The sequence below is a fragment of the Mesocricetus auratus genome, unplaced genomic scaffold (assembly GCF_017639785.1).
Source record: "Mesocricetus auratus isolate SY011 unplaced genomic scaffold, BCM_Maur_2.0 Super-Scaffold_100019, whole genome shotgun sequence".
NCBI lineage: Eukaryota > Metazoa > Chordata > Mammalia > Rodentia > Cricetidae > Mesocricetus > Mesocricetus auratus.
In genome coordinates this window covers 10,952,189-10,965,394 of record NW_024429200.1, presented here as the reverse complement: position 1 = coordinate 10,965,394, position 13,206 = coordinate 10,952,189, and the positions used below count along the sequence as shown (strand labels likewise).

Sequence of the window (13,206 nt, the reverse complement as noted above, 5' to 3'; positions counted from 1 at the left end):
AGCCTCCCAAGTCCCTATCTGCTCCTCCACAGCCTCTGGGAGCTCAGGAGTCTCCTAAGAGTCATTTTGGACTCCCTTCTCAAACCCTCTATGCAGCCCACCCAAAGATGCTGCAGGCTCTTCCTTCAAGTACTTCTGATGCATCCCAAACTACCACTGCGGGTCAGCATAACATTTCCAGCAGTGTCTCACAAAGGGTCTCACGAAAACTCACGATCCTTATGCCTCCAAGAGAGTTGGGGTCATAGGCGTGCTAGGCTGTGTTCCGAGACATGTCTAAATGTTCTCCCAACTTTATCCTTGCTTCCCTAAGATCCATTTTCAAGGCAGCAGCCAGGTGCGTTCCTTTACAAAATACATAAATCCAATTATGTTTATCCCCTACTTGACACCCTCCAGTTGGGGCTGGGCATCCACGTCTCTGAGGATGAAGCTAAGAGGATGCAAAGTTCCACGCTGGGTATATAGTCAGACTGTGTCTTAAATAAGTAAGGAAGTAAGTAAACAAATAAATAAAGCAGGATGGAAGGAATATAGGCAGGGAGCTCTCAAGGGGCTTCTTTCCATCTCAAACTAAATGCCAAGTTCTTGAAAAGGCCAAGGCTCGCGGTGAGTCACCCACCGTCCACGTCATCCTTGATGTCTAAAGCTCTGTGCCAGATGTCTTCTTTGACATTCCTAGAACTTGCCAGATACATTCCTGCCTCAGGGGCCTTGGCTATATTTACCTCTCAAGGCCTTTGGACCTGATGGTGTCATCCCTGGAATGTCGTTCCTCCAGGTACCTGCATGGCCTGTTTGCTCACAGCTTTCATAGTCTTGCGCCCATCTCTCTTTAAACTGTACCTGTCACCTCTCCTACTTCCCCAGCCCCCTGTCATTCCCCGCCCCCTCCTCCTAACTAAAGCCAGCCTGAGCCTTATGATAGCCTCCCCCCTTTTGTTTTTGTTTTTGTTTTTTTTTTTTGAGACAGGGTTTCTCTGTGTAGCTTTGGAGCCTGTCCTGGAATTAGCTCTTGTAGAACAGGCTGGCCTCGAACTCACAGAGATCTGCTGCCTGCCTCTGCCTTCCGAGTGCTGGGATTAAAGGTGTGCACCACCACCGGCTGGCTGACAGCCCTTTAAAGTATGTGCTTAAAGTGTATGATAAAACAACCCTCCTTTTTCTCTTGGGCCCATGGCGCTGGCAAAATGAGCAAGTGTCTGGTCTCCGTATAGCCAGGAAGTTCCACAGTCACTGACTGGACCAGAAGTGCCATGATAAACAACACAAGAAACACTTGGGCACAGCCCTGAAGGCCAATCTTTTTGGAGGTGCCTCTCATGCAAAGGGAGTTGTACTGGAAAAAGTAGAGGTTGGAGCCAAACAGCCCAATTCTGCTATCCGGAAGTGTGTCGGGGGCAGCTTGTCAAGAATGGCGAGAAGCTCATGGCTTTCGTGCCCAGCGGGGGCTGCTGGAACTTCATTGAGGAAAACGACGAAGTTCTGGTTTTTGGATTTGGTCAAAAGGTCATGTGATATTCCTGGAGTCCTCTTTAAGGTTGTTAAAGTAGCCAACGTGTCCCTTTTGGCCCTGTACAAAGGCAAGAAGGAGAGACCAAGGTCCTACATCTTGACAGTAATAAATTTTTTATATTCTGAAAACAAAGACAAACAAAAAGCCCTCATTGTTACGAGGGGAAACTGAGGCAGAGCCCAAGTTAGTGACAGACAGTATTAGTGTCTCATCTGAGTCAGCCTGGCTAGGGGACTACACTGTTTCATACCATCTGTCACCTCGGCAGTCAGTCAAGATGGTTGCTTGTGTGTGGTGTTTTAAGTTGGGTTTCACCACCCAAGGGTTCGGCCTTAGCTTCAGAGGGGCTCCATCTTCACAGTGCCAGGTCTGTAGCCCCTCCCATACATGGAAGCACAAAGCTCCCCACCGTGAGCTGTGCCTAGGTCTGTGGCTGGAGCAGGCTGCATGGAGACTGGCATTCTTCAGGCCTCAGCCGGGGCTGCTTCTTTCCCTCACCACGGGAGTGCTATTTCTTTGCTGTTGTTGTTTTACTTAAGGCCTCCCCCTTCCTTATCCCTGTAATGAATGAATTCACATTCAGGTCTTACTGTCCCTGTCAGGCTTCCAGGGAAGGGCAAATGGCTGACTTCTGAGAAATTCTCATTCTCGTTCTTCCTCCTGAGGAGCCTGATGGGGTTGTTCAACACCCTGAATCCACCCAGAGCCTCCTTCTCAGCTCTCAGCCTCTTCCCTCACCCCGCCCCTCACCAAGGGAGCAGACATTTGTGCAATTTTCAGGCCAGGGTAGACTAATGCTCCTGGAATTGAGGTCCAGCTGTAAGGGCTGATGGTTCCCAGCTCCTGGGAGGGTGTCCTATCCATTCATGGGGCTGGGAGGGTGTTTGGAAAGACATTCGCAGTTTGGTGTCAGCCTCTCATATGTCTCCGACCTGATTTGTAGAATCAAGGCTGGACTCCTCAAAGCTGTTTCCTACCGGTGTCCCAGTCATGTTGGAAGAACTGGGCCATTAGGACTTTCTTCCCAAGTTCGCCACCATGCATCCACAACTCAGGTCCTACTACAGTCTATGACACTAGAGCTTCGGGCCTGTAGCTTCATTGTGGTGGGTGTAGAGAAAGACCAGGCCTGCCTGGACCCAGCTGTCAGTCTTCTCACAGCTGTTCACGACAGCTGGTGTAGCAGCCCTCAGTGACAGACATACATTGGTCATGGTGGTGACTTGATTTGGGAGGATTTCCTGGGAAGGAGACGCATTCCTTTGGTGAGAGCTTTCCCAGGGTGGCCCACAAGGACAAGGTCTCCTCCAGCCATGTCTGACTTCCCTAGTCATTCCAGGTTTGCCCAAATAGGAAGCCCTGAGCTGGGCCAGCCTAGCTAGAAACAGGGCACTTATAATTACTGAACAGGTAGTCAGTACTGAGACAGTAAGTCACATGAGCCCCGGACATTGATTTCCAGTCCCATTTTAAAATCTATAATCTATGACAATGAGGGTGGTGAGCAAGGGGACAGGGGCTTGGGGAAGAAATAGCCATTGGGCAAGCAGCCTCATGCATCGCGGCGGGTGGGGCCCCGATCTCTCTGCCCCGGCCCTGGGGACTGAAGACATTGCAGCTGGCACTTAAGGCTTTGGTTCTGGTATTATTTATTCACTTAAAAAACCCTTACTCACTGAAGTAGTATAAGCCGGTTGCCAAAATGTAAAAAGAGAGTATGGGGAAAAATGTTCAAAATTCTAATCTTATTTGAACAGGCACCATTAGCATTTTGCTGTATTTATTTTTGGCATTTTAATGTCTTGTTTTCCTGTGCTTGAGGGTACTTGGTTTTTCATTACTTGAAAAGAAACTTTTTAATTGCAAGAATAATATGATGGAGTTTTCAGCTGTTAACATTTTACATACTTCTGTTTCCCCTCTTTATCTGTATATATTTATACACACACAAATATGCATATCTGTGCGTATATGTTGTTATCATTAGTCTCTAGTTTTTGATAGCTCAGCTTGAGGAATTCAGTGCTGGGGACTAGAAGATCTGGTTTTCATTTCATCTCTGCCACTTCTTAGCTTTGCATTGAAGAGCTGTCACCTCTCCAATCTGTTTTATCTCTAAAACACCCCTACCCTGAGTTAATTCCTTCACTGGAATCTGGTCATCTGACTAGATCAAGGGAGAGAGGGAACAGAGGATAAAGATACCTCATAGACCAAAAGGCATCGGTCACCAAATAAGGCAATGTCCAAACCGAACTGTGACCCTGAGCTTAAGGAGGTCCCCCTGGGTCGATGAGGATGCTGACTGATGTCTCCAGGCAGAAGGTCTTGGGCAAGTTCCACACAGAACAATCGGTGCTAGTCCTGGGGTGCCTTAGGTCAGGACCTGCCTGTCACACTTTTACCTAAGCTGGGCACAGTGTCCCAGCCATGATTTCGGCAGTGGGTAGTCTGAGCCATCAATAGTCAGCCTAGGCACTCGACTGACCCCTGCTCCTACGGTCAGTGGGAAGCATTACATTAAGGTTGAATGCTAACAGCAGACCAGAACTCCAGGACATTGCTTCTGGCCCATGTGTGCTGTGCCTGGCAGGCAGTTAACGTGGGGAGTGAGATTATTGCCACATTCATCACGATTTGGGCTGGCTTTCTGAATGGCTCGGATACAATTGTCTAGACTACTTCCTGGAAGAAGGGTTGATGTTGGAAGTCGGAGCAGTCATCTTTTCCCCCGGGTGGTCAGTGTCCGTGGTCCAGTGTTACAAAGAACAAAAGTAACACTGGCAGGAGCCTACGAGCATCTTTCTTACTATCTTCATCCCCATTACTACCTTTCATCCCGTGAGGCAGCACGGCCCAGACTGTCGTCCTAGTTCTCAAGCTGAGGAAGCGGAGGCCAGAGCAGAGGCACTTAGAGTCTCCTCTCCTCGTCCTGCGCTCGTTTGGGCAAAGATAGCATGGATGTCAGTGCGCAAAGGGTCACTCTTCAACCATACACCTTCCTGCTGCATGGCGCATAATCATGGCGGTTCATTGCTGTGTCCGGGCTGCAGCTCAAGCCCTTTCCTGTGTGCTAGGTGCTGCTGGATGAGGAGAGAGATGCCATGGCGAGGTCCCGCAGGCTGGAGCGCAGCACCAGCAGCTTCAGCTACTCTTCTTATCACACTCTGGAGGAGGTAGGTGCACCTGGAAAACTCCACACTCTAAGGTTCCTGTATCACACTCTGGAGGAGGTAGGTCCACCTGGCGAGCTCCACACTCTAAGGCTCCTGGACCCCTTGGGATCTCCAGGATCAGGCAGAGACCAAGGAGGAGTCTGAGACTGAAAATGTGGGGAGTGCAGAGAAAGTATGTTAGGTAAAGGGTCCGGAGTCAGATAGCGAGGACGTACATCTAGGCAGGCTCAGAGCCTAGGGAATGGTTCCTCAGCCGGCACACTAGGGTGTGGACCCGTGACAGGACACAACAGAGTCGGTGGAGGCTGCCTTCACGTCCCGCCCCTGACCAGTGATTCGTTGACCTCCTCGTGAGCAGTCCTGGTGTTCTGTGGCCCCAGCTGTGGATTCTTGAGATACCAGAGGCAGCAATCCAGACATACTGAGAAGCTGTCAAGCAGTTGCTTGTGCTTGGTGAAAAGTATGGTCATAGTGACAGACAGTGAGGGCAGATTTTAGCAATGGCCACTGCGTTTAAGGGAGAACACACAAGTGGGAACAGGAACTTCCTCTCCAGAAAGAAACTCAAAGCATAGGTCCCATTTGCCTGTAAAGGACATGACATCATTGACAATGTCTCCTCCATCACTCTTGTCATTTCGTAAGACCTGTAATAAGGAACCCATTTTGTTTCTAATGTTTATTCATTGATATGCTCTGGAAGTACAAGAAAATGAACTCATATAGACTGTCACTGTTATTGATGTCAGCAATAAATAAAATCCTACCCTTCCCTCCAAGCTGCTGAGTATAGGAGTGAAAAAGACATAAAACAGCACTCCCTAGTTTATGAGATCTGTCGGATGGATAAAACACACTACAGGGTGAAGGCAAGAGAAGGAATTTTTGACAGAGAAAGCCATGCAGGCCATGTCTAGGAATTTATTTTTGTTATTATTTTTTTTTAGACAGGGTCTTCCTCCATAGCCCAGGCTACGTTGACTTGCAGATCCTCCTGCCTCTGCCTCTCAAGGGCTAGGATTACAGACATGCTACCCCAGGCAGCTCATGCCTAGGATTTGAGTGGGCTCAATACATGTTGTTTTCTCAGGTGAAAGTGTAGTGCCAAATACGCATGGAGAGCCTGACATTTCACCCAGGCCACAACTCAATGTCCTTTAGCTCTGAGGGTATCTTTAGGGCTTGGAATTCTTGGTCCGCATTCTTTTGGGCTCCCAGGGGAAGTAGGAAGGCAATAAAGAAGGCAGGATGAACAATATTCACTGACGTGCTTGGAACTCCCCCCTCCCCATTTAACTGCCAGTCTGATAGACTTCATTGCTTTCAGATATATAGTTGGATTGACAACTTTGTAGCTGAACATTCTAATCTTGTCTCCAAAATTAACATTGGCAACAGCTTTGAAAATCGGTCCATTCTCGTCCTGAAGGTAAGCGCCTACTGCACCAGGCAGTAGACCATATAGTGAGCATCTTTATCCTAAGACTGGGCCCCTGAGTAAGTGACTGGGTGGGAGTTTCTGGATAGGAAGGATAGGCGTATACTACAGATCCATGAGCTTTGTGTCATCGAGGACTCAACCTCTGTGGGTGTGACTAGGTGGCAGTGTGGTGACCTGGGGGGAAGGAAGGTAGCTAAAGAGACAGGGCTGTGGAGCGGCAGTCCTTACCTCAGCTCCGGGTGAGTGTTTCAGTCAGTATCCTTCCTGCTGCCAAACTTGCTTCACCTGCTGAGTGAGAACTGAGGTGCTCGTAGGGTTCATTTGATAATGACCGAGGCCATCTGGCTTAGGCAGTCCTACAGATAGGCCTGCAGCTCTCGAGAAACCTTCCAGTCCTTCACGGGGGCCCCTGAATACAGCTTGAGCAGACTGTAGAGCCCTTGGTCATGATGGAAGCCGGGTGGGCAACCCTAGCCTGTGTTCCAGCCTGTGAACCATGTGCCGTGCTCAGCATCAGCTGTCATGGAGGCTAGGCATCGAGGTGCTCATGGGGCTCTGGCAGGGGCTTCTGAATAGTCACGTGACCTTGCCTACCTTTGCCTTGATCTCCGCACCAGGCATTGTCACAGCCTCTCTCTAAGAGGACATTGCTCCTCCAAGTATGGCTTTGCTCATCTGTCCCCTCGTCATCTTGAAGGCACACGTATTAGAAATGCAAACGATACAGCCCTCCTTAGACCTGCTGTACCGTAATGTGCCTATTAGTTAAGATTTCCATGAGAACAAGGTGCTTTCAGTCTTGGGAAATTCTGTGTTTCAGGTTGGGTGGCCTTGCCATCCAAGGCATGTAAACAAAGACGTGTGTTCTACTTCACAGGCATGTGTGTGTGGACCAGTGAGTCCTCCTTGTCTCAGGTTGAGTCATTCCTGACAGTCAGGATACATCTTGAGGGACAGCATCTTGGCTGTCTTGGTCAAACCTCTGTGATCTGATTTTTTCCCCCAGTTCAGCACTGGAGGTTCAAATCGCAAGGCTATCTGGATCGACACTGGGATCCATTCCCGAGAGTGGATCACCCATGCCACCGGCATCTGGATCTCAAATAAGGTCAGCTGGGACTGGCAATTGGAGAATAGCATCAAGGGACCGGGACCAGTGGGGAGGGGGTTCCTGGGTATTTAAAGGAACCTCTAGTTGAAAAATTTGACTCAGTTCTTTAAATTCTCTGTCCCCTCCTGCCCTTTAGAACATTATCACATACTCTGGCCTTTTACAGCTGGGGAGTCCGGCTATTCTCTGGTTTCCAGCTGTTTAAAAGGAAAGCCTTTGGTTCTATATGGGATATATTTGATGACCCAATGCCACCTCTTCCTGTGTCAGAGTCCTTCCCTGCCTCCCAGAAACACCTGGGAAGGGCCTCCTCTGTCACCCACCCCTTTCCTGCAGATTGTCAGTGCATATGGCAAAGACCATCTCTTGAAGAAAATACTGAATGCAATGGACATTTTCATTGAGATTGTCACCAACCCTGATGGCTTTGCTTTTACTCACAGCATGGTAAGGGCAGCTGGGAATCTCCAGTACTGGTCAGCTGGAGTGTGTGTTAGGGCAGGGACATGGCATGGTGGCCTCTGAAGCTGGCTTCTTCAGAGGCTTTCCACAGAGAGCCTGCCTGCTCGGGTATTAAAGCTATGGGGTTAAAACCATCTTCCCCAACAACCTGCCCGCTGCCCAAGGAAGCTCCCATTGGCAGCATATGACTAGATTTCTCCCTAAGCCCTCACAGAAGACCCAATCTGCACAGTCTGGCCCAGCACCACACCAGCCCATCCTGTCGCTGGAGGCTCCTTCCCTTTGCTCCTTCCCGCCCCAATAGATCCCTCCCCTTTCATGGGCCAGGATGTCAGCTATCCCATCCCTCGGAGTGGGCCCAATTAATGAGGCTGTATGCCCTGGGCTTTCTCAGAATCGCTTGTGGCGAAAAAACAAGTCAAGTCAACCTGGCATCGCCTGCATTGGCGTCGACCTCAACAGGAATTGGAAGACGGGCTTCGGAGGTATGGCAATCTGTTCCATCCAGGGCGGGATTTGAGGAGGAGTGGTTGGTCTATCATAGGTTCTCTCATACCACCAGAGTGGGTTGACTCGCAAGTTTGGAGTTACAGCCAACATCATTGGCTAATATATGTGCACCGTGACCAGAATCACGTGAGCGCAAGCTAAGGTTGACTGTAGGTGAGATTGCACATGAATCCATATGCTAAGCCTTTAAGGGGACCCTTAACTATTAAGATGAATGCACACTGTAAGTATCAAATCTTCAACATGGCAGAAAAAGGCTCCAGGAAGCCAGCTCACTCTGGCAGAGTTATACCATCCAATGGCTGGCTTGGCTTGGCAGCTTTCTCTTGAGTCCTCTGATGATCTTTTCTGGTTGTTATTCCCTCACATGTGCCGAAGGCACAGAGACTGGAAACTAAGTCTTCAAGGATGTTCAGAGGGACGGTCAGGATCTCAGCAGAGCAGCAATTGGTGGGATTCCAGGACCAGCCAGGGTAGTCCACAGGGTACACACAGTCCTCAGCCCCAGACGCAGTATCTATACTCCACAGTGGAGACCAGGGGTTGCTCCTCAAGAGAGACCAAGTCCCTGCTGTTAACAAACAGATCCCTAAGTTGGTGGTCAAGCTAATGATAGAATATTCTAGATCTCTAGATCTAGGTGTCTGTGGCTCTGTAAGTCTGGCTTCTTGGAGTTTGTTAGCAGCGAAGACTAAGGAAATTTGTAAAGGGTGGAGAGCAAAGCCCCCAGGTCACATGATGGTGGCTGCCTGAGGATCAGGGCCATGTATGACCACTGTGGCAAGGGATCATGACTATAAAATGAGACCTGTCTGTCTCCAGATTGAGCAGGTTAACCCCGACGGGCAGCCATGGGGCTGTGAATACCTGACAGTATTCACAAATATGGAGGTAGCTCAGTTTAGAGGTAGATTAAATGCTGTCTTAAAGAAAATGACATTTGTGGGCCTCTCTGTAAACAAAAGAAAATAAAAATCTGTAGACATACAATGTAAAACTGTTATGGGGGTGGGGGAGCCCAAAGGGGTGGAAAAGATCCCGTAATCCCAGTACCCAAAGATTAGTGCTTTAATAATTCACTGCGTACTGTCAGAGATTTCCCCCTGCTACAAATTACATTTTTAGAGAAGGAAAAAGAAACAGCTAATGAATCCATTAGCAGATCCTTGTGAGACAGGCAGGCTCACAGGACCTTGACTGTGGGCGTCAGAGAGGCAAGCAGCTAATTCCCATTTGGGCAGGGGAGATTAGTTTATTCTGCTTAGTTCAAACCAGAACTAATGGCCTGAAGTGTTTCTCCATATTTGGGCAAAGCCACCTGGCCGTTGGCAGGGGAACCGCTCTCCCTGCGTGGGCTGCAAACACAGACAAAGCTTTCAGCCTCCCCGGCTCTGCTCATCTGTTGCTATTTGTCATTCATCAAGAGGAGCAGGTGCAGGGGCTCCACAAGACAAAACAAACAGGGCTGCTAGGAGCCCAGCCCGCACCAGCGCGGGCTGCTCTCCCCTTCTAGCCAGGATCCCCAGCCTCAGGCAAGGACCACCCAACCAAGAGGGAAGGTGCTCTTTGTTGACAGAGCAGCCTCTGGGCTGCCTCTGGCCAGGAATAACAAGAGACTTGGGCAGGAAGATTTTGTTTATGCTTTTCATATCGCCTTAGGCAGTCTGGGGACCATCCCTCACCACCACCCTCACTTGAACTGGGGAGGAACAGTTAGCAGTAACCTGCTCTTGGCCCCGGGGGACAAGAAGGCTCTTCTGGTACCTTCTTAAAGCTTCAGAAGTTGGAGGAGATCCCTGGTCTCTGAGAAGGGCTTTGGTGTTGGTTGCAGTCATTTTCTGGAACATAGAAGGGAGACGGAAGTAGAGATTTTTCTTCCATGGGTTGCTAACCCACAAATCTTGACCAGCCCTGTCCAGCACTATAGGACATGGCTCTCGGCAAATGAAATGAGTGGGCAAGACACCCAAGTCCTAGGAGAAGCAGCAAACTCAACATGCCAGAAAATGGAAGCACAGACCTGGGGGTGTGGCTTACCTCCACATGCACACATTCACAGGCACACTCACACACAGGCACACACACACAGGCACACACACAGGCACACACACACAGGCACACTCACAGGCGCATGCACACATGCACACACAGGCACACACGCAGAAACACACTCACAGGCACACACACACAGAAACACACTCACAGGCACACAGGCACACACAGGCACACACTCACAGGCACACAGGCACACACAGGCACACACTCACAGGCACACACTCACAGGCACACACTCACATGTGTGCACTCACAGGCACATGCACACAGACACACACACAGGCACACATTCACATGCACACACAGGCACACACACAGAAACACACTCACAGGCACACACTCACATGCATGCACTCACAGGCACACACTCACAGGCACGCACTCACAGGCACACACAGGGAGGCACACACACACATGCTCAACTCTTTGCTCTTTCCTCCAAGTAGGTTCCCTGAGAAAAATTCTCAGGAGCCTCTCGTGATTCCTCTGTGATTCTCAGGTCAGCCTCAAACAGCACTGGGGATCCATTTTGTCTGTCCCTGGTCCACAAGGCCATGGGGCTTCTACGGGTCAAGCTTCAGCAGATACTGAGCATGAGCCCCTGACTAGCATGAATTCCTCAACAGCCAATCAAAGGGCTGCTGCTCCAGGGGAGGCTGGGATTGGGGCAGAGGGCTGGGGGTTGCTTCAGGGTGCACCTTCCCAGGCAGGTCTGCCTCTCCAATGGACCGTCGTTAGGACTTAGTCCAAAGGGTGAGCCATGGGTGCTCCCTGCAAACCCACGGAGTTGCTGAGTCATGGCTACGTTCTTCATCCCGGTGTAGGAACAACAGTTCCCGATGAAGGAATACAACAGTAACAACACTACTTGATCCAAATTTTATCTTGCACACAAAGTCCTGGGTGGGCAGCAACTCTCATTAGCATGCATCTCTCCTCCAGTGGTGACAGAGGGACCCATCGTGTTGTTTCTGTCCAGGTCTTGCTTCAGTCACACAGAAGAGAATGTGGAGTCACCATTTTCCTTTCTGTCTTTCTCTCTCTTTTGAGCTGGGATCTCTCTGTGTAGCCCTGGCTGTTTTCCAGGATTCACGCTGAAGATCAGGCTGGCCTCGAACTCACAGAGCTCTATCTGCCTCTGCCTCCCACGTGCTGGAATTAAAGCCATATGTTACCAGGGCTGGCCATCTTTTTCCTTAACAGCCTCAAAGCAGAACAGACACATCATTTCTACTTACCTTTTCATTGGCCAGAAGCAGTCACATGATCTCAAACACCTTGCAAAAGGCGCTTGCAAGACAGACATAAGAAAGGTGTTCTGTGAGCACTGCTCTGCCACTCCTGGGTCTTCTGACCCTTTGGGTGGTTTGATTTTACTTTCAGGAAATGGTTCTAACAGAAACCCCTGCTCAGAGACTTATCGAGGGCCCGCACCTCAGTCAGAGCCAGAGGTAGCTGCAATTGTAGAATTCATCACAGGCCATGGGAACTTCAAAGCACTGATCTCCATCCACAGCTACTCTCAGATGGTCATGTATCCTTATGGCTACTCTCTGGAGCCTGTGCCAAACTATGAGGAGCTGGTAAGACTGGCTGTTTAGAGCATGCGAGAGCAGAAGCCTCTCTCTAGGAAAGTCCCTCCCCTGGTGCATCCCTAGGTGGTTCAGACTTTGACTCCCAATACGAGGAGGGTCTGGACCAATGATAGGGAGACCCCAGACTAGGAAGAATCAGTGGAGTTGTTCTCATGTGTGATCAAGTTCAAAGCTGGAGGTATTGCACTAGCGACGCGGGCAACCTCCAGGGCTCCCAAACCCACTTTGCAAGCAGGGGTCAGGGAGCCCCGCCTCTTACTCTCTGGCTGTCATTCGCAGTTCAATCTGGCCAAGGACACAGTGAAGGCTCTGCATAAGGTGCACGGGATCCAGTACACTTTTGGCAGCATCAGTGCCACCCTCTGTGAGTGAGCCACATCTGCCCGGGGGCGGGGCAGGGGCAGCTTGAGCAGTGTCACTCACTGACCAAGCTGGGCTGGGTGGACCATGGCATCCGGGCAGCTGGTTCGTCTGAAGCATCGGTGCACAGATCCTGATAGCTGGCCTGTTACCAAGCCCCCCGAGGGGAAAGGTTCCGGGTCTGTTGGCCTATCTCTGCGAGGGGGGAAAACTGGCTGGGGGTGGGTGGGGTAGGGGCCAGGATGAGGTCTGAATCAGGAAGTCTGATGTGACCGGGTCCAGGTGGGCTGCAGCGTACACTTCCGGCCAGGATTCCTCTGTAGCCTGTGGCCACACCTTCTCCTTCTTTCCTGGGCGCTTTCTGGCCCTTTTCTTTTTAGATGCAGCCAGTGGGATCACGGTGGATTGGGCTTATGACAGTGGCATCAAGTATGCCTTCAGCTTCGAGCTCCGGGACACTGGACAATACGGCTTCCTGCTGCCAGCTTCCCAGATCGTTCCCACAGCCCAGGAGACATGGATGGCGATCCGGACCATCATGAAACACACCCTGAATCACCCCTATTAGCCACATTGCTCGGGCCAGAGCAGTTGGGGTTTACCCCTTTCCCCAAGGCCTGGGACTCCTCTTGAATCCCAAGTTACGCATCCCCTCCCCACACTCTTGTTGAAACCTTTGAAAATAGAAGCGAGTTTGAACAGCCTGTTGCCTCTAGTGTTGGCTGCCACGTCTTTGTGCTCGGTGTCGAGAAGGGACAGAGTCTGCTTAGGCATCCATCATGGCAGCTGGACATGTCTGGAACACTCCTCCGCCACGCCACTACTGTCTTCAGGAAAATACGAGGCCTAACCTCTGCTATGCCCCCTCTCTGCTCCCCATCCCCAGGAACAACCAAAATGTACATTGTCCCAGACACGTTTGACATTTTAATGTCATCCAGAGGGGAACCAGGCTTGATTTAGACAACAAAATTGCCAAA

General features: G+C 50.3%; 1 protein-coding gene and 1 pseudogene across 8 annotated transcripts in view; both read left to right on the top strand.

Moving 5' to 3' along the window:
- LOC121132968 overlaps positions 1-4,193 on the top strand; it is an 8,289-nt pseudogene extending 4,096 nt beyond the window's left edge.
- Positions 1-12,930, top strand: part of Cpa5 (carboxypeptidase A5) — a 22,781-nt gene extending 9,851 nt beyond the window's left edge. For 7 of the 8 annotated variants that reach the window (XM_040728746.1, XM_040728751.1, XM_040728750.1 and 4 more), the window contains 8 exons: positions 4,594-4,692; positions 6,020-6,121; positions 7,140-7,241; positions 7,581-7,691; positions 8,101-8,191; positions 11,655-11,854; positions 12,146-12,230; positions 12,607-12,930. In XM_040728746.1, coding sequence (XP_040584680.1) covers positions 4,594-4,692; positions 6,020-6,121; positions 7,140-7,241; positions 7,581-7,691; positions 8,101-8,191; positions 11,655-11,854; positions 12,146-12,230; positions 12,607-12,794 — 978 coding nt within the window. In that variant the 3' untranslated portion in view covers positions 12,795-12,930. The remainder of the gene's footprint in view (positions 1-4,593; positions 4,693-6,019; positions 6,122-7,139; positions 7,242-7,580; positions 7,692-8,100; positions 8,192-11,654; positions 11,855-12,145; positions 12,231-12,606) is intronic. The other variant, XM_040728752.1, reaches the window with a different exon arrangement.
- Positions 12,931-13,206: the final 276 nt, after the last annotated feature.